This window comes from Saccoglossus kowalevskii, chromosome 6 (assembly GCF_978046115.1).
Source record: "Saccoglossus kowalevskii chromosome 6, keSacKowa6.1, whole genome shotgun sequence".
NCBI lineage: Eukaryota > Metazoa > Hemichordata > Enteropneusta > Harrimaniidae > Saccoglossus > Saccoglossus kowalevskii.
This window is the reverse complement of record NC_140646.1, coordinates 2,235,788-2,258,078: the sequence shown is the minus strand read 5'-3', so window position 1 is coordinate 2,258,078 and position 22,291 is coordinate 2,235,788. Positions and strand designations below refer to the sequence as shown.

At 38.2% G+C, this 22,291-nt stretch overlaps 1 protein-coding gene, 1 long non-coding RNA gene and 1 other non-coding gene across 5 annotated transcripts in view; all 3 read right to left on the bottom strand.

Moving 5' to 3' along the window:
* Positions 1–22,291, bottom strand: part of LOC102804979 (serine/threonine-protein phosphatase 4 regulatory subunit 1-like) — a 132,458-nt gene that overhangs the window by 19,201 nt on the left and 90,966 nt on the right. For all 3 annotated transcript variants that reach the window (XM_085499946.1, XM_085499947.1, XM_085499948.1), the window contains exons 8-11: positions 16,761–16,826; positions 10,203–10,361; positions 2,847–3,782; positions 1,783–1,968 (exon numbers count right to left, since the gene is read on the bottom strand). In XM_085499946.1, coding sequence (XP_085356072.1) covers positions 1,783–1,968; positions 2,847–3,782; positions 10,203–10,361; positions 16,761–16,826 — 1,347 coding nt within the window. The remainder of the gene's footprint in view (positions 1–1,782; positions 1,969–2,846; positions 3,783–10,202; positions 10,362–16,760; positions 16,827–22,291) is intronic.
* Mir4830d (microRNA mir-4830d) lies at positions 13,118–13,219 on the bottom strand. Its single transcript, NR_038802.1, has one exon. It is a non-coding gene; the product is annotated as a microRNA mir-4830d (primary transcript).
* LOC146741465 (uncharacterized) lies at positions 17,719–19,944 on the bottom strand. The gene is made up of 2 exons (XR_014929760.1): positions 19,851–19,944; positions 17,719–17,961 (listed from the first exon to the last, which is right to left on the bottom strand). It is a non-coding gene; the product is annotated as an uncharacterized LOC146741465 (long non-coding RNA).

The window sequence follows — 22,291 nt, the reverse complement described above, 5'->3', positions numbered from 1 at the left end:
AATACATATCTTCGTCGAGACATCTCGCGCAGTAAAAGTAAATCTTGGAAAGAAAACTACATGTAGTTGACTCTGGTGGTGCGTTCAGCCACGGTTATTGGTTCAGCAGCTGAGCAAGAGAATGACCTTCCATGGAGGGCAATGTATGGTAACGAGTCTTCCAAAAAAGGAGTGTCTCCTCCCACAACGTATTAATGAATATGTAAATCACGACGTCATTTTGGCGCGGCTTTGTCACGCCGTGAAACTGTTTCCTATTGGATTCAGGAGCATAATTTCGTACTTTATAACCAATTGCGACCACATATATCCACACATCTGCATGATTAAGACAGACAGATACCATGACTATTCATTATGAGTTTGTTTTGATCCATGGGACAAACGGATTTTGAGTTAGCCGACGATACGTTGCTGCTAAGTTTTTTTGCCATTTTCTCGGTTAAACAAAACAGCGATTCACGGCAACTGCAGGCCTTTGATCTCGAGTTTTAGTGGACGCATTATACTAATTTTTCGCACAGACACTCTTTGATATGTTCCCTCTCAAGCCGCGCTGGGATTTTTCTATTTTTCTATTTGTTTCGAAATTACATTCTAATTTCTGAATACCGGAAAGAACCAGATCGCATTGTTTTTTCAAGATAGATAAATTATTATTTCTTCTCCAACTATCATGTAGATATATATCTCAATTAACACGGAATGGTGGTGAGCGTCGTCTGAAAAACTGTTTTGTTGCCAATGTTCCACTAAATTTGTTTATTCATTGGTCCAATTATTTTTTTACCGGAAATGGCTTTTTGTGTTTACACAGAGATCACGTGACTATACACGTCCATACACACACACTATCTTGTCGATTTCATATCCAGTGTGAAATAAGCTTTCCATCAATATATAGCTTTGTGTTGTTCAGTAAATATTTTATATGAAAATATCAGTTTAGAAAATCAATACCAAAAACGTGTACAGCATCCTTAAAGTATTAAGATACCTGTATGAAGAGGACACAAAGTGTGTGGGAATAAAGGAAGTGGATATTAGTAATTTGAAGTCATAATTACAAAAGAAAACTGTCATAAAGTTTTAACACCCCAAAATAATGTATTGTTTTTGTAACAACTTAGGGGGGAGGGAGAACTGTCACTACAAAACCTTAAGAATATGACATGAGAAAAACTAAAGTTGGAAAATGTTGGTCCATGACTAACAGCCTCTTCTATCATTTCCACAGAATATACAAATAGTGAGTAAAGTAGCACTGTGACGCGCGTATTAGTACATGTCAAGTCTTACCTGCATATCAGATGTATCACTGTTAACGTGTATCTGTGAGTCTTGTATTTGATTAATGTCAAACCTTACCTGCATATCAGATGTATCACTGTTAACGTGTATCTGTGAGTGTTGTATTTGATTAATGTCAAACCTTACCTGCATGTCAGATGTATCACTGTTAACGTGTATCTGTGAGTGTTGTATTTGATTAATGTCAAACCTTACCTGCATGTCAGATGTATCACTGTTAACGTGTATCTGTGAGTGTTGTATTTGATTAATGTCAAACCTTACCTGCATGTCAGATGTATCACTGTTAACGTGTATCTGTGAGTGTTGTATTTGATTAATGTCAAACTTTACCTGCATGTCAGATGTATCACTGTTAACGTGTATCTGTGAGTGTTGTATTTGATTAATGTCAAACCTTACCTGCATGTCAGATGTATCACTGTTAACGTGTATCTGTGAGTGTTGTATTTGATTAATGTCAAACCTTACCTGCATGTCAGATGCTAATGTTTCATAAATATCTTTTATACAATGCCAATTTCTTCTCCCTAATGTAAAGGCAACACCAGGTAAACTATAGGCACAATGTTTGGCAATTTCAGTGTCAACTGTCTGTGCACGCTGGGGATCAATCATTGACAGATAGTTTTCCAGTAGATCATGCGGGATCACATCCTGGGGATGATAAGAATATTGTCACATGATTAGAAGGGAAACACATTGGGGTACGTCATCAATCACTGTACATGATGGATATAATATTGGTAGAGTCTGTCATGAGATTAGTAGTGACTGCCACTTTGGTTAATTAAATATGTAGGTAGGTAGGTAGGTAGGTAGGTAGTTAGTTAGTTAATTGGGTGGGTGGGTTGGTTCCTGAGTTGGTTGGTTGGTTGGTGCGTGTCTGGTTGGACATGCAATATCACCTGAAGAATGAAGATTTTAAAAGTTACCTAATATATACCAACCAAATGACAAATAGTTTTGACATCACCTATAAATGACCTTGAATCTATTCACAATGAACAGTAAATTATTTTATCCTTTCATAAATTAAATTGTGATCTGTCAACAAAAAGTGTAAAACATCAACAGACAAGCTGTTGATCTCTGGGATTGTAACCATGGGACACAGTATACACGTCTGCTACTGCTTATTTTCATCTGCTTTGTGAAGTTATCGGTTGCCTAAATTACCAGTGATATTATCTACTTACTGTTAAATGACTAATTTTCACTGGGTTTAAATTTCACGGTTTTATCATTTAGATAGTGTTCTATGCTCAATTTTACGTATTCACTGGGTTTTAATTTAGCGCATTTTCCAGTCAGCGAAATAAGCAAAATTAAAACCAAGAGAATAATTAACCCTTTTACAGTATTATATTAATCCAGCAGTTCCATTTTCTGAATACATTGGTCTGATTGGTAAAGATTAATTATTTAAGTTGTGCTTTTTAAAGCAAATGACTGACAGGCTTTCAATTTTAAACCCAGTTTCCCAATAATGTGAAGTACTACAAATCTATGAAGAAGGAATAATTTTAACTAACTTGTTTCCTCCACTGGTCGTCATCGACTGAGCTATCTTCACTTTCTCCCTCACTTGTAGTGCCATCCAATAAATCCTGAGTACTTGTAATCCCATTGACAATTGTCATTGTGTTCTCATTAAGCCGCTGTGGAAGCACTTGCTGACTACCAATATTTGGAACAGTCTCCGTCAACTCATTCACTTCATTCACACTTGCCGTATGCAGCTTCTTATCCTTTGCCGTATCCTCATTCACATCACACACACTGGCAGTCAGGGGGCTGCCAACCTCCTTCACTTCCACTTTGTTCCCTGTTAACTTGCTAACTTCATATGTGCATTTGTTCGCAGGTTCCAGATGAACCTCGGATACTTGTTCAACAAGATCCCCATCACAACTATTTTGAACTTTATCACTGTCTGTTTCAGTATTATCTCTTGAAGAATTATGGTCATTTGATTCGTCCGAAAAGTCTCCAACTGTAACACTGGTTGAAGATGTGTAAATTTCATCGTCGACAGACAGAAGTGGTTCACGCCAGAACATAAATGAATTGAATTCTTCCTTTTCATCAGGTTTTTCTGTTTCACTCGCACTTGCCTCAACCGAAAAAGTTAATTCACCAACTGCCATATGCACATTCTCATCAACTGCAATTTCCTTTTCAGCTTCACTAATGTCGCTTTCCGTTGTCGGTGGACTGCTACTCCGCGTCAAGAAAATCTTGGCTGATGATGATCCCGAACTCTCGTCCACTTCCATGAACATATCCTGCTGTTTATTTTTATGTTTATGAGTCCTGTGAGGTTTATCTGAGGTAGTAGGTTCACACAGTACTTCTGCATCAGCTTTCACTGTAATCGATCCATCAGCATTAAAAGTTAAACCTGTTTTACCAGGATCTGCAAATGTAGAGATGAAGGGACCCAAGGCCTGAAAAGCAGCCATACGCACCTGAAAATAACAATATTTTTTAAAAGTTTTAATATTGAGATTGTTTTGGCATCATTAGGTTATTAGAGACTACACAGTTAGAATATCAACAGATGTGTGGTAGAGGTTGATATAACGATGTACAATCTGAGAATATGTACTGAGAAATAATTTTAAACTCATAGTTGCTGTCGACATAGGAAGTAAAGTAAGCAAATAACACCGAGTAAACGGCAAGGTAAAGACTATGTCTAATTATAGTAAATACGTACTGCGTGCGTGACTCGAACCGGCGCTCGCGTACGGCACCTAATCGCCTAGCTTCACGCCACTACACGTCTTCCCCTCGGCCACCGGGCATCCCCAAAAAAGGATGCTTAATAACCGAGCTTATTACGTGCAGAGAACATGAAACCCGTCCACGCGATACGCGCCACACAGCATGGCCAGAATGCGGCAAAGGCCTTCAGATCTGGCTGTAGTAGGATGGTGAAAGTAATGGTACAGCATTGTAACAGTGAATATGTACTGAGAAATAATTTTAAACTCATAGTTGCTGTCGACAAAGGAATCGCGTGGACGGGTTTCATGTTCTCTGCACGTAATAAGCTCAGTTATTAAGCATCCTTTTTTGGGGATGCCCGGTGGCCGAGGGGAAGACGTGTAGTGGCGTGAAGCTAGGCGATTAGGTGCCGTACGCGAGCGCCGGTTCGAGTCACGCACGCAGTACGTATTTACTATAATTAGACATAGTCGTTACCTTGCCGTTTACTCGGTGTTATTTGCTTACAATCTGAGAACATACTTTACGCTATCTAATAACCTCATTATTACCAGATTCTGCCGTAAATTCGCCCAGGACCGTTAAACGGTAGTTTGGGTTTTAAAAAATATAAAATGAGACCAAGAAACCGACCAGAGCAATTTTTCAGCAGTTTTTTAAGGTGTTATTTTAATCTTTTCTGATGGCAGGGATCTCGCCACACTGGTCGGCCGACCGGCACTCAAAATTAGCGACCACCACGGAAATGCTTCCAGGACTATTGTCCGATTGTTATTATAATTATGTACTGACCGACGCACATCATGCCAGTTGTGGATTATAATTTGTAAACAATAGACCTAGTAAATTTTGTGAAATTAGCACCTCTATGTAAGTAAATACTTTCTGCGATAGACAGTCTTTAGATTGAAAGCTAAAATTCTTTCAAAATCAATTTCACTTCAATATAACATGGTCAAAGCGGAGTTTACCATCTGACAGTTTACGCTACTCAAGAAAAAAATCATTGTGTTTATTGCGTGATTTGGTAAAATACTTTTGAACTGTTATCATCACGAATCATGTAAAAACTCTATTTTACCTTTTAACAAGCAGCCTGTAGGCTGAGATAGCGCCGCTGTTAACAATGCACATTTCAATTAAAGAACTGAAGATATCATTAGAAAATGAACAATATGTATAGTACATTGTATCAAAGCAATCAGACTTACTGTTCTCAACAAGAATTCGAATCAAAGAAAGCTTAGAAAGAACTCCCATGTGCTGAGAGTATTGGAGACACATTAAATATAATTTGAAATTACTTAGCTGAAAACTAATTATGCAAATCAGAAAATTAACATAAACAGATTTGATTGTAAAACTAATGAGGTCTGCGCAATGTAACAAAAACTCTATGTACCTAGTTTAATTGAAATGTGATTAGAACCAACAAATTATGAATTATTATGCTAATTAGGGAAATAATATGAACAGATTTTTACCCCAAACTAATTAGGTTTGTACATTGTCCTGGAACATCTTTGTACTAAGTTTCATTAAAATAGAAATTAGTACTTTAGATATCAGTGTGAAAGCTTAAAAGTGGTTAATTATGCAAATTGGGTAATTAATATGTACAGATTTTAACCCACAATTATCCAGGTCTGTCTATTGTCCTACAGCATCCATGTATAAACATTCATTGATATGTGATGATTAGTACCCGAGATATCAGTGTGAAAGTTGGAAACTGGTTAATTATGCAAATTAGTTGATTAATACGCACAAATATTTACCAAAAACTAATTGGTTCTCTGCATAATTCTAGATTCATTGAAATGTGATGATTAGTACTTTAGATATCAGTAGAAAAGCTGAAAATTAATTATGCAAATTAGGTAATTAATATGCACAATTATATACCCTGAAACTAATCAGGTCTCTGCATAGTCCTAAAGGATCTATGTACCTAGTTTCATTGAAATGCGATGATTAGTACTTGAGATACCCGTGGAAAAGCTGAAAATTAACTAATTATGCAAATTAGGTGATTAATATGCACAAATATTTATCCGAAACAATCAATCTCTGCATAGTCCTTGAGTATGTAAGTACCAAGTTTCATTGAAATGTAATGCTCACTACTTATATCAAAAGCTGAAAATTAATTAATTATGCAAATTAGGTAATTATATGTACTGATATTACCATAAAAACTATCAGGTCTGTGCAGTGTCATATGACATCTATGTACCAAGTTTCATTGAAATGTGATGATTAGTACTTGAGATATCAGTGGAAAAACCGAAAATTGACTAATTATGCAAATTAGGTAATTAACATGCATGGATTTTTACCAAAATCTAATCAAATCTGCGCATTGGCCCGGAGCATCTATGTACCAAGTTTCATCAAAATCCAATGAGTGGTTCTTTAGATATCAGTGGAACAGTCATAGAACATCTAAAAATTACCTAATTATCATGCAAATTAGGTAATTAACAAGCATGGATTTTTACCAAAACCTAATCAAATCTGCGCATTGGCCCAGAGCATCTATGCACCAAGTTTCATCAAAAACTGATGTATGGTTCTTGAGATAGCAGTGGAACAGTCGGAGACACACACACATACACACACACACACACACATATACAGACACACTAACTGCAAAGACTCCCATTTTGTGCTTCGCACATGTGAGTCAAAAACTAACTTTTTACAAAAATATTCATCAAAATTAGAGAATTGAAGATATCATCACAAAATGAACAAATCTGAGAGAGGTCCACATGTAGTACCTATATATGTAATATTAAAGCAATTGGACTTGCGGTTTTTAACAAGAAGTTGAAAATATCACTTTTTACCAAAAATGACAAAAATATTCACCAAAATTAGAGAATTGAAGATATGATCATGAAATGAACAAATCTGAGAGAGGTCTACCCAAGGTACATACACACCAAGTATCAAAGCATTCAGGCTGGTAGTTTTCAAGAAGTCGAAAAAGTAAAACATTGACACGGACGACGGACAATCACTCGTATGATAAGCTCTGCTCGACAAAGTCGACAGCGGAGCAAAAAATTGCTAATCACCTATTTCGATGACCATCACGCAGTTTTCAACTGAAATCGATGTCAACACATCGTGCTACGACATCGCTTTACTTCCGCAGCGTAATTTTTATTATCACTACCATTCAGAAAACTTCGGATTCTCCTGTGGCATTCTGATTGGTTAATGGAATTATTGACCCATCGGGTCAAAAGACACATACCGGTCAACTACATGTAATGCGTCACAAACATGGAGGGCTGTGTTTTTTACCAAAGCGATCAAGTGATCAAAAATATCCACTCCCGATAAAACTAATTCAAATTTTACTTTTATTTCATATCAAAAAAACAAAGTAACATTTTTTGCTTGGCATCATGACCGAGTAAGAGGAATTATTGGTACAATCTGTGTATAACATTGAGAAGTTAGTTATGTCACGTCGTAACTTTGAAAGTTCAGAAGTTTTATTATACATACTCCTGGCTGAAACGTTTCAGATGAGTTTTATTTAACTTTTTACAATAGACATTAATATTGCAACAACAATGTATTTGTTTTTTAGTCTGCAGCATTCGCATTTCATATATATTTAATCTTTAAATTCAAACTCTTCTAAATTGTGAAACATAATGTCTTAATTCCACGTTGGGCTGGCAAGATTCCTGTGATGCCTAAAAGTTTTGCCGTAGTCATTGACGCCTATTCAAGAGTATTGATGTTTATAGCGACTAGCGTGAATGGGTTAGCTTCGTTTCGACAATGAGCTGTTACTGCTGTAAACAATGTTAAATTATTCTTCAAATGCTCAGTTTATCTTTTGAAAACAACTAATTTTGTTTTTTAAAAATAGGCTAATGGCCTGTTGCTCAACGGCTATTGTACAAAAGATTAGTGCTGTACATGCATATGACAAATACCCCAAAAGGCAGTGAGACAATAAAACAATGCTAAAAGGGGAATTTTTTCACAAAAATAACGGAAATATTCAATAAAATTAGAATCAAAGAGAGCTTAAAAAAAATCCAGTGAGTTGAGAGAATAACATAACATGATATTTGCAATTATCTGAATTCGTAATACATGTATATATCAAGTTTTGTTGAAATACGTTGAATGGTTCTTGAAATAGCACCCAAATAGCTTGAATTTCACTAGCTGATGTGCAAATTAAATTTCCACCAAAAACTAAATATATCTAAAAACTGCCCCAACACATCTATGCACCAAGTGTTATTAAAACATTAAATGGTTCTCAAGATATCGCCTAAATATTGGTATGTAAATTAGGCAATTTGCATAATTTTCCACCCAAATCAATCATGTCTATACACATTTAAATAATATATCGCCAAACAACCACACAAAGTTGTTAATGGAATAATAAACACATGTATGCCTAACACCAAAGCATTGGAAATAGTGGTTAGTTGAAATTCCATTTTTAACCAAAAATGAAAAAAATATTTGCCAAAATTAGAGAATTAAAGATATGGCCATGGGATGAACAAATCTTATAGATGTCAAGACAAGGTATATACACACCAAGTATCAAAGCATTCAGGCTACCGGTTTTGAAGAAGAAGTCGAAAATAGAATTTTTTACCAAAATTGAAAATTTCCTTACCAAATTAACAAAACTGATAGAGGACAACCCAAGGCACATGCACTATTAATATCAGCACTGTCGACCACTTAGTGTCATAGTAGCATAAACAATTTTTTTCAGAGTTTTTGGGGGCTAATTTGCATAATTTTTGGCAGATCGACTTCTCATGAACAAATTACCATCTACACTCATCAAGGCATCGACACACCAAAGATCGAGTCAAATGGTTTGGCGGTTTTTGTGGAGAAGTCGTGCACAGACAGACAGACAGACAGACAGACAGACGCAGGACAGAAACCCATCCCATAGGATAGGCCGCTTTCCCATCAAAATCCAAGCCAAAAGATCGTACAACAGCATTGGCAAATCTCTTCCGTGCTGCATTCTATACATTAACATATTTAAATGAGCTATGGTAATTTGAACACGTTGGCATCATCCATCGTTTTCATTGGTTAACTATCGATTTGACTTGTTAGGTCGAAGAACACCATTTCAGGTCAAAACATGGCATATATTCATTTCTACAGCATCAAGTGTTGAAAATGCGATGGGAATCATTCGCTTACGATGGAACAAGTTGAAATTTATTTTCATTTCATAACAATTCAATGAATTTATTTTTTGTACATTATTATAATCATTACTAGGTAATAATCAACAATTGTAAGACGCAGCATGACCAGATTGCGCTACCACGATCATTTGCTACTAAGCAATGCAGTTGTGTTTGTTGTTATTTGAAACTTCTTTTAGAATTTACTTTCGTTACTAATAGAATGAAACAAAATAATAGTATTTGGCACACGAGGTTCGTTAATGTGAATTTTTTGAAGAAAGATGCACGGTCTACTTTTTAATCCAGCTAAAATAAAAAGTATACAATTTTAGATTAGCTTCCGAGATTCTTTCGTTTTGGTGGTCCAAGTTCCGGTTTTGAAAATCGGCATTGGTTGATTTTTCAATGAAAATTTAAGCCCCCTAAAAATATTTAATGATAATTTTTTGAAAATTTGAACCCCAAATAAGGGCCCACCAGCCGTGAAATCGCCCGGGGCAATTTTTCGAATGGGCAAATTTACAACAGAATCAGGTATATACTGTTACACGTGTTTGAGAACTGACTGCTTCATAAAGGAAGCCCAGAGATGCGCAAAATGAAGGAAACTATGGAATTATGACCGTTTAGTTACGATTTTTGTTAAAAATTAGTCTCATGCGACTATTCCAAATTTAGAATTCATATTTACTTATATGGTAGTATGCAAATAACCTGTGTAATATCGCAAAACTATTGCTCAATTGAGGCAATATGATGCTAAATTTATATTAATAGAAATTGATACAAATTGTATACAAATAAAACATGTTGCAGAAATTCTAAATTTGACAAACACGGTATGTATGGTTAGCAAAACGGCAGCAAAGAGGACTTGATAAATTAAACAGAATGATTCCAGCAATACTGTGTGCATTGCATCTAGCAATAAGGTGTACAAATACCTACCCATCGAGACTGATCACAGAGCAATCTTACAAATGCACGTGATAAATACTCTCTTCTAGATTCAGGATTGACTGCTAGTGAGACCTGAGTAAAACATTCAGCACAAGCTTTACGAACACCCCAAACACCATCTTCACAAAGGTACTCAAATTTCTCTAACTATAAATAAAAAGTAAGAAAAAAAATCAGGTAACAATTAAAAAAACAATTCAACATGAATATTTTTCGAGGATGTGTTGTGTTTGTAACCAACTTTATAATATATATAATTAGTTCTGGCATGACTGAGAAAATGTTTCAAAATATGTGTGACGGGAGGAGGGGAAGTAACTCAATCCTAGACCAGGTAGAAACGAGATTGTTGAAACTACAACACTTCAAAATGAAACATAGTTGAACTCTGGTGACCTTGCCCTTTGTTATATAATATAATATAATATAATTCCCTTTATCATAGTTTGTTTCAATATAAATATGCATTGTCATAATTAATTTTGAATACAAACAAGTTTTGGGGTTGAACCAACAGTGGGAATCAGTCTACCGAATGTCCTTAAAAGATGTAAATATCTTACAAAAACATTGGTACCTTATTAGTTTAATTATTTTAAGGGACATAATTTCCAGCTTTATTCAAAGTAATTCAGATATTTAGTATAAAAACAAACGCCTCATCGCAAAAAAAAAGTGCTGCATTTAGACGTGAATAGATTCATAAAACATGCAAGATAACAGAAAATCTTAGCTGGCTTTAGTCGAAGTATTTTTTACAGGTGTCTGTCAAAAATTAATGATTCACTGAGACAAATATGAACTGCCTCATTGTGTGACTACTGTATTATATGAATAGTAAAAAAAAAACAGCCTTTATGAATAGTTATCATGTTGCAAGCTCTGCTTTGTATGCAAATCAACTTAAATAGTTAGTTGGTGTCCAGTGGAGGGAGAAGTCAACAGTACTGTTGCCTCCTGAGAATCTACATCTTCAAACACTGCAATCTTTGAAGTGTGTTTTTAAACCAGTATTATAAGAACTCTATCATTCTGTTCTAATAGCTGAAACATATTCCTGTGAGTTTTCATTTGTCGAATGAACTGTTTGTCAAAAACAGAATACATATATTTTAGAACAATTTTCTTTTCAAAATGTGAATGAAATGTTTTGCTTTTTATGTATTTTTTTATGTATTGATTTGATAACTTTGAACTAAACAGATTTTCTATTAGCTTCAGATCTTGATCAAAGTTTGGCACCCAGTTCATAGGAGTGCTTATATTATTTTTCTGACATTGGTTTATTGATAGGTTTGCAAATGTGTATCAGACTGTGCAATCTCTCCATGAGTTGGTTTTGAAACCCATTATGGGATTCTGAGATACATTACCAAGGATATTATTACAAGATAAATCATTTGCTTCATTGAACACATACAACAATGCATATTTCCACTGAGATCAGTGACCTTTGATGTGTATCACCAGTGATTAGTCAAGTAGAAACAGTCAAAATATTTTATCAGATTTTCTCAATTTTTGCATGATATTTTCATACAGGACATCTGTTGTTCAAACTCAGGGAAGACTTTATACTGATGAATAAGGTGACCAAGTTTGATGAAGTTTAGAATAGAATTAGTAAAGTTATTATGCACACAATAATAATTATTAACGACGACGACGCCGCCGCCGCTGCCGACGACGACGGACAAAATTTTCCCCTTAATATACCTTTCCCTTCCATCTTTGATGATAAGGGCAAGGTAATAAAATATGAGATCATCTTCATCAATAGATTGTTGATCACTACAAAATTATCAATGAAATGATGTGCTCGTAGTATTTGTTTTTTTTTATCCAGAAAGTTGCCTGAACAAAGCAATCTGACGACTGTACCAGTTGCACTTCATACATTGCACTCCACTTTCGTGATTATTTTATCAAACCTGGCAGTTAGCATCACTAACCCTGGTGACTTTCATCAATTCTCGGGGGCAGACATCTGGGCATTTTCACTGCTTGGCAACCGTCGCGGTGAAAACACCAAAAATTCTCAAAAAAATGTACTTTGGGCTAGTTGTTTAGACTCTCCTGATCAGTGTAACAAAATTACCTATAGATGTACAACATGTAAGATTGGGTTGTTCAGGATTGTCTCATAGTTGAGTTTGAGTTGTTTTCACAGAGCAAATAGAAATGCATGGTAGAGTGATGCACGTCTAAGCAACGTATAAAACCCTCTGACATAGAATAGTTGTTTCTCAAAATCTTTTTCCCACCTTATTCATGACTGTGACCGTTTTACACACAATTCCATTCCTGAACCCACACAAATCAATAGAACATAACCAAATGCACCCTACTGTAAAATACTTTATTTTTGCTGGAATTAATTTTCGCTGAAAAGACATTTTGGCTGTTTTGTATGGAATTCATTTTCACTGATTTATGAGTTGAATGTAAAATATAGGGAAAAAGATATACTCGCTGTATTTTATTTTCACTGAATCATTCCTTCAGCGAAAATAAAGTAATTTACAGTATCTTGTCATTCATGCTGACCCATTAACTCAAATATATAATTGTTGATACAAGGAGTTTTTCTGGCTGCTTGAAAATTGGAAAAGTAGTCCTAATTTATAAGAATTGTCCAATATACAGGGGATGCATAGACAGAAAGACAATCCACAAGATTTGTCCAAATTGACAATGTACAAGCTGTCAAAGAAGCTTCAAGGATGATGTAAATGATAATTCAGCAGCTTATTCTAAAAAACACAACAAAGGTGAACATCCTGAATTTTCAAAATGGCAGATTAGATTGCCGATAGTTGCCACCATGATTCTGTGGTCTTGCTGTAGGATGCATTCAATATTGCAGGTTGTTACTGTTTCTTTAGTACCACAGGAAACAAGACGATAGGTTTTATCTACTGAGGACTCTGGAGGACCTATGGAGGACAATACTATTCAATTCCTCCATATGGCTCTCAAGAGACCCCAGCAAGACACAAACCACTGCCGGCATTTTGACTGACACTTAGGTACTTCTTCTCAACATTGAAATTTACGCATTTAAAAGTTAGAGTGGTGAATAGTGTGGAGATTTGCAGACATTTTTCTATAATACATACATTCATTATGTAATGAAAACAAAAAAACTGTTGCACATGTATACAATTATCTGTCTTTTATTGTACATGGTGAAGTCACCGAGTCTCCATAGCCTTGCTGCAAACATACTTGTCAAACCACCATCGAGACATTAAATCGTGCGATACAATGAACACTGCATGGAACCGAGTCTCCATAGCCTTGCTGCAACATACTTGTCAAACCACCATCGAGACATTAAATCGTGCGATACAATGAACACTGTGCATGGAACCGAGTCTCCATAGCCTTGCTGCAACATACTTGTCAAACCACCATCGAGACATTAAATCGTGCGATACAATGAACACTGTGCATGGAACCGAGTCTCCATAGCCTTGCTGCAACATACTTGTCAAACCACCATCGAGACATTAAATCGTGCGATACAATGAACACTGCATGGAACCGAGTCTCCATAGCCTTGCTGCAACATACTTGTCAAACCACCATCGAGACATTAAATCGTGCGATACAATGAACACTGTGCATGGAACCGAGTCTCCATAGCCTTGCTGCAACATACTTGTCAAACCACCATCGAGACATTAAATCGTGCGATACAATGAACACTGTGCATGGAACCGAGTCTCCATAGCCTTGCTGCAACATACTTGTCAAACCACCATCGAGACATTAAATCGTGCGATACAATGAACACTGCATGGAACCGAGTCTCCATAGCCTTGCTGCAACATACTTGTCAAACCACCATCGAGACATTAAATCGTGCGATACAATGAACACTGCATGGAACCGAGTCTCCATAGCCTTGCTGCAACATACTTGTCAAACCACCATCGAGACATTAAATCGTGCGATACAATGAACACTGCATGGAACCGAGTCTCCATAGCCTTGCTGCAACATACTTGTCAAACCACCATCGAGACATTAAATCGTGCGATACAATGAACACTGTGCATGGAACCGAGTCTCCATAGCCTTGCTGCAACATACTTGTCAAACCACCATCGAGACATTAAATCGTGCGATACAATGAACACTGCATGGAACCGAGTCTCCATAGCCTTGCTGCAACATACTTGTCAAACCACCATCGAGACATTAAATCGTGCGATACAATGAACACTGTGCATGGAACCGAGTCTCCATAGCCTTGCTGCAACATACTTGTCAAACCACCATCGAGACATTAAATCGTGCGATACAATGAACACTGCATGGAACCGAGTCTCCATAGCCTTGCTGCAACATACTTGTCAAACCACCATCGAGACATTAAATCGTGCGATACAATGAACACTGTGCATGGAACCGAGTCTCCATAGCCTTGCTGCAACATACTTGTCAAACCACCATCGAGACATTAAATCGTGCGATACAATGAACACTGTGCATGGAACCGAGTCTCCATAGCCTTGCTGCAACATACTTGTCAAACCACCATCGAGACATTAAATCGTGCGATACAATGAACACTGTGCATGGAACCGAGTCTCCATAGCCTTGCTGCAACATACTTGTCAAACCACCATCGAGACATTAAATCGTGCGATACAATGAACACTGTGCATGGAACCGAGTCTCCATAGCCTTGCTGCAACATACTTGTCAAACCACCATCGAGACATTAAATCGTGCGATACAATGAACACTGTGCATGGAACCGAGTCTCCATAGCCTTGCTGCAACATACTTGTCAAACCACCATCGAGACATTAAATCGTGCGATACAATGAACACTGTGCATGGAACCGAGTCTCCATAGCCTTGCTGCAACATACTTGTCAAACCACCATCGAGACATTAAATCGTGCGATACAATGAACACTGTGCATGGAACCGAGTCTCCATAGCCTTGCTGCAACATACTTGTCAAACCACCATCGAGACATTAAATCGTGCGATACAATGAACACTGCATGGAACCGAGTCTCCATAGCCTTGCTGCAACATACTTGTCAAACCACCATCGAGACATTAAATCGTGCGATACAATGAACACTGCATGGAACCGAGTCTCCATAGCCTTGCTGCAACATACTTGTCAAACCACCATCGAGACATTAAATCGTGCGATACAATGAACACTGTGCATGGAACCGAGTCTCCATAGCCTTGCTGCAACATACTTGTCAAACCACCATCGAGACATTAAATCGTGCGATACAATGAACACTGCATGGAACCGAGTCTCCATAGCCTTGCTGCAACATACTTGTCAAACCACCATCGAGACATTAAATCGTGCGATACAATGAACACTGCATGGAACTGAGTCTCCATAGCCTTGCTGCAACATACTTGTCAAACCACCATCGAGACATTAAATCGTGCGATACAATGAACACTGTGCATGGAACCGAGTCTCCATAGCCTTGCTGCAACATACTTGTCAAACCACCATCGAGACATTAAATCGTGCGATACAATGAACACTGCATGGAACCGAGTCTCCATAGCCTTGCTGCAACATACTTGTCAAACCACCATCGAGACATTAAATCGTGCGATACAATGAACACTGTGCATGGAACCGAGTCTCCATAGCCTTGCTGCAACATACTTGTCAAACCACCATCGAGACATTAAATCGTGCGATACAATGAACACTGTGCATGGAACCGAGTCAACTACAAAAGCTAAGTAGTCTGACGTTGCATTGTTATTTCTACCTTACTCCGTTCGTTGTTTTGGAACAGTGATATTGATGTTAACAGTCTACAAGTGACGACTTAAAACGTTATTTACTTGTATTTTCAGATTATGTACTGATTATGTTGTTTAGGGCGTTAACCATGGTTATTTGTGTTTAAATGATAATGTCATTGTTGCATTAATTATTTAAGGTCAAATATTGTGATTTACATTACAAATATTATTTGAGATTATTCTATATTAAATATTTTGTTGACCACATATACTTGTGAAGTGCGTGCAAGTTTTACAGGTGTGTGTGTTCTATCCCAAAGTTCTACCCTGGCATTACTGTGTATGATCATATATCAATACCAATATATCTATACATTATTTATATTGTGTATTTTGAGATAAATAACACAACCGTGTAATTTACCTTGTGACAACCACCATCAGTTAAATTTCATTAAAATCATCAAATTTTGAAAAGAATATGCAACATTTTACGTCTTACCTCTTGTACCAAATTTGAAAAAAAAAATCTGAGAAAATGTACGCGAGATATATGCATAACTAAAATTATTTTATTCTGAAGCACCATAGATTACAGCAGAAGTATGAATAATAATACGCAACATACGACTGTATATGTACACCGGGTGTTTCAGAAGACATCACAACAAATTATGCTAATTACTTAACAAATTTCCAGTAACAAAAATAAAGCATTTTATTAAATCACTGACTGCATTAACTCAATTATGACGTAGTAAAGCAACAAGAGAAAATTCACAATTTACTCACCAGTATCTCCTCAGTTTTTTCAGTTCCCACAACAGAACAAATATCCCCAAAATTAGATGCACACACCTACAACAAATTTACATTACAACATTAAGTCTAGGCAGTAGCATTGATGAGTGTCACTTCTGAAGTCGTTACAACAAGTTAAAATTACAATTACATCATTCCCATTAAGATTTTGCAAATTCAAAGAAAGACACAAAATTTATACATGATTAATGCAATAGATCTATACAGGTCATTCTCTTATATCTAAAACAGACATATTTTTTGTCTGTTAGGGTCTGACAACTGGCATCTAGAGGTCAATAGATTTGTTGCCAAATGTCATGTAATGTGATCTTATATCATTACAAATTTTCAGCTTATTTAGATACAAAATATTTTGTTTTCCAAATTCATTAAATATCTCCTTCACAGACTGCTGTGTACAGAAGACATGCACCCAAGAAAAAAATTTAAAAACTTATATTGAACTTAGTTTGTGTCAGAGTGAATTAATTCATTATGAGCTGTATTAAAATTCTGTTCAGAATTGATGTGTTACAATTTTAGGGGGTGGGGTAAAAATATATTCATTTGGCTTTTCTGAGACAATTTATAACTTGTTAAACATATAATGCGATGTGTATTTGTAAACAATTATTACCTGTCCCTGTACCAACTTTGAACAAAACTGGATGACACACATCTGAGAAAAAGCTGTTAACAGCTAGAAAAAGCTTGTTTTTTTTAGATTTTTGAGGGACAAAATGGCCTCCAAGTCGTAAAACTTTATCCAATCAAACAGGTCATGAATGACAATCCTTGGTGTACATTACCTGTGTCAACAACTTTACTTCCCATGTACTTCATGTACAGATCTACATGTAGTTTGTGGCCCGGAATTAGTTTCAATATGTCTAAATAAGGACAAGAGTACTTCTCATATGACAATGATACAAATAAAGTGCAAGAATCCAGAAAAATATTATCAAGTTTTTATTATCATACATTAATATTAACAAATCGTGTGAAATTGAACTTTTATGTACAGAGAAACACATATTTATGCTTTGGTTGACAGCACTTCTCAAAAAAAAAAAAAAAGACGACCTGCAAAACTTTATACAATTGTCAGACATGCAGCGAATAATATGCTTTTGTAATATATGCAGTTTCAGTGGCTTTGCTTTCCGAGAAAAAAATTCTGGCTCTGCACCTGAAAAAAACAAAAAAACATTTAGTCAAAAGTAAGCAGAGGTTGTAGTATATATATGCTCCCATTAGCTGTTAAATTTAATTAAAAAAGCTATTTGTGTCTTTTCAGTACGAAAACATATTACTTAATATATTTATACCAGCCAGAAAGAAATTGCAAGTTTTCACTGAGCAATTAGGAATATACATGGACAACAAATGATGCATGTGTAGCAATATACTGTTTGAAAGGCTGCAAGATGTAATGAAGTAGCAAACCAATCACTACTCGAGTCTGACTGGCAGGGAAACTGCACAATACATACAAATGATATATGAGCAGCTCCACCAAATATAAAAATATTCTTTTCATAGTTATGACTCTAATGTGATCGTACAAGTTTATTGTGATTCTATATGTGTTTGTAATATTATTTAGCTTTATTTAGCATTCTGTTTAGTTGGTTAACTTTACTGTATCTTAATGTAGTTTATTTTATTTTTATACGACCATAGAACAACTCACTGTAGTTTGTTTTAATGTTGAATAAAAATTAAATCAGTCACTGTATAGTGGTGACGTATTGCGCGAAATTGTTGCAAGGACAATACTTTTCTCGATTTGCGTGTCGTCGTGCGTCAATAAAAAATGCATGGAATGGTCGGCAGTATCGATCAATTTCGTCTAGTGTGACATTCGTGGCTGGCGACAAGACGCCGTATAATCATTTAAATAGACGTCAAGGAGGAGTGAAAGGCCATAATTTGGTGCTACAATAGACGTCATGAAATGTTGGAAAATTACAGTCAATCAAAAAAACTGTTCACATGACAACAAAAAATATGCACTATTATTTATTATGCATTATTTTTTTGTTGGTAGCAAATGATCACGGTACGGTAGCTTACTTTTTTTCGAAGTGTTGTAATTGTTGATTAGTATTCAGTAGTTAATTATATTAATGTACAAAAAATAAATTTGTTGAATTGTTATGAAATGCAAGTAAAATTCAACTTAGTTTTATCGTAAGCAAATGTTTTCGGTTACATGTTAACGTTCGATGAGACAATATCCGCCATGTTATCCATGCCCACGACGCGTGTTTATTGACCAGATAGGTCAAGTCGCTAATCAACCAATCAAAATGCTGGATGGTGCCCATGTGCTCAAATTACCATAAAGCATTTAAATATGACAGTTCAGCGACCTCATGGGGAAAGCAACACGAAAGACCAGATTTACTGATGTTTTAGTGCGATCTTTTGGCTTCGTTTCTCATGGGGAAAAAGGCATGATTTTTTTAATCGGATTTAGAAAAATAAATAAACGTACCGTCCCAAATAAAAATGTGCCGGGTGGAATTTTTCTGTGGAAAAAATAAACGTACCGGTACGTTTATATTGGGACATTTAGCGTTGTGGGCAAGCTCTCCTGAGTAGCGACATATTTTTAACTTCGCCCATTGCGTGATCAGTGGATTACGTAAATAAACCAACACTTTCAATGAGTACATGCCGACCCAACTAAACTTGTTTATGGCTTGTTTATGAACAGCGAGGATGCATCTCATAGAACAATAGCTGTGGAAATCATAAACAAATGTAAATGTTGCGGAAATCAAGCATGGCGATAATGATTTTGAGCGAGGCAGTCTGGCAAGCATCTCAGAGCAGCATTGCGCCGACACCACCACGACGTTTGAATCCCGGTGAGAGCACTGCAAACCTCTTAAGTCACGAGGTAAACTTTCAATTTACACAATACATAATCAGTTCCTACAACCATAATAAAAAGGCAGTTTTTCTGGCGAAACTCTCGACAGGTTAGCAATAGTTTCTCACGATCACCTAACCCAAGACACAAACGATAATACAAAGTGTATAAATACCATAACAAGCATAGTTTCTTACCTTTGAAATTGACGAGACACAATTTTGTCCATAGAAGCGTTGCGCAAATAAAGATACAATTCCGGGATACAATATCCTCACAAAATTGACTGATTTCCACAGAGACGAGAACTGCGTAAGCGTCATCATAACTCGGATTAAACTCGGGTAATTTCGGGAAAAGTCGGATTTTGAAGGAAAAATGTTAAAAATCAAGGAAAAACACAGTGAAACTTTGAAGAATCGAAAAAATAACTTGATGTGCACCATAGCACCATCAATTTCTGTCTCTGTACCAACTCTGAACTGAATTGGATCACACATGTGAGAAAAAGCTGGTAACATGAAAATGTGCACACACATTGCACAGACACGACCCAAATTAATTACCCCCCGCCCGGAACACAGATCCGGCGGGGGCTAAAAAGTGCAGAAGAATTTGGCTGACAAAGTCTGGTGGTGAAAAGTTTAGTTATATTCTTGCTACATTATTAAACATATATATATGGAATGCACAGAAGAGTAAGTGCAATGACCGTTACAATATTCTAGTTACAATAAACTGACATTCATTGACAGATTATTTTGCAAATCATTTCATCGTCCTTCACTTAAATTTCAATTAAAGGCTTTAGCCAATAACAGTTAAACACTATAAATAAAGTGGAAATGGGCATCAGATTGATAGAACACTTGACATATGTGCCACAACCAATTATGAAGTAACTATCTAGTACGTAATGTATATCAGCAATAGTGACAAACTGCATATTATTTTACATTAGTTTAAACTGGAGATTAGGAGACATCTGGTTGTTATTATACGAGTAGTCAATAAATCCGAGTTAAGCACTTATCAATCCCACTCCCTTCATGCAACAAGGTTTGAACCAATCAAGTGACGGTCGGGAAGAGTGAACACACCAGTGACGGTCGGGAAGAGTGAACACACCAGTGACGGTCGGGAAGAGTGAACACACCAGTGACGGTCGGGAAGAGTGAACACACCAGTGACGGTCGGGAAGAGTGAACACACCAGTGACGGTCGGGAAGAGTGAACACACCAGTGACGGTCGGGAAGAGTGAACACACCAGTGACGGTCGGGAAGAGTGAACACACCAGTGACGGTCGGGAAGAGTGAACACACCAGTGACGGTCGGGAAGAGTGAACACACCAGTGACGGTCGGGAAGAGTGAACACACCAGTGACGGTCGGGAAGAGTGAACACACCAGTGACGGTCGGGAAGAGTGAACACACCAGTGACGGTCGGGAAGAGTGAACACACCAGTGACGGTCGGGAAGAGTGAACACACCAGTGACGGTCGGGAAGAGTGAACACACCAGTGACGGTCGGGAAGAGTGAACACACCAGTGACGGTCGGGAAGAGTGAACACACCAGTGACGGTCGGGAAGAGTGAACACACCAGTGACGGTCGGGACGAGAGAACCCCACCAGTGACGGCCGGGACGAGAGAACCCCACCAGTGACGGCCGGGACGAGAGAACCCCACCAATGACGGCCGGGACGAGAGAACCCCACCAATGACGGCCGGGACGAGAGAACCCCACCAATGACAGCCGGGACGAGTGAACCCCACCAATGACAGCCGGGACGAGTGAACCCCACCAATGACGGCCGGGACGAGTGAACCCCACCAGTGACGGCCGGGACGAGTGAACCCCACCAGTGACGGCCGGGACGAGTGAACCCCACCAGTGACGGCCGGGACGAGAGAACCCACCAGTGACGGCCGGGACGAGAGAACCCACCAGTGACGGCCGGGACGAGAGAACCCACCAGTGACGGCCGGGACGAGAGAACCCACCAGTGACGGCCGGGACGAGAGAACCCACCAGTGACGGCCGGGACGAGAGAACCCACCAGTGACGGCCGGGACGAGAGAACCCACCAGTGACGGCCGGGACGAGAGAACCCACCAGTGACGGCCGGGACGAGAGAACCCACCAGTGACGGCCGGGACGAGAGAACCCACCAGTGACGGCCGGGACGAGAGAACCCACCAGTGACGGCCGGGACGAGAGAACCCACCAGTGACGGCCGGGACGAGAGAACCCACCAGTGACGGCCGGGACGAGAGAACCCACCAGTGACGGCCGGGACGAGAGAACCCACCAGTGACGGCCGGGACGAGAGAACCCACCAGTGACGGCCGGGACGAGAGAACCCACCAGTGACGGCCGGGACGAGAGAACCCACCAGTGACGGCCGGGACGAGAGAACCCACCAGTGACGGCCGGGACGAGAGAACCCACCAGTGACGGCCGGGACGAGAGAACCCACCAGTGACGGCCGGGACGAGAGAACCCACCAGTGACGGCCGGGACGAGAGAACCCACCAGTGACGGCCGGGACGAGAGAACCCACCAGTGACGGCCGGGACGAGAGAACCCACCAGTGACGGCCGGGACGAGAGAACCCACCAGTGACGGCCGGGAC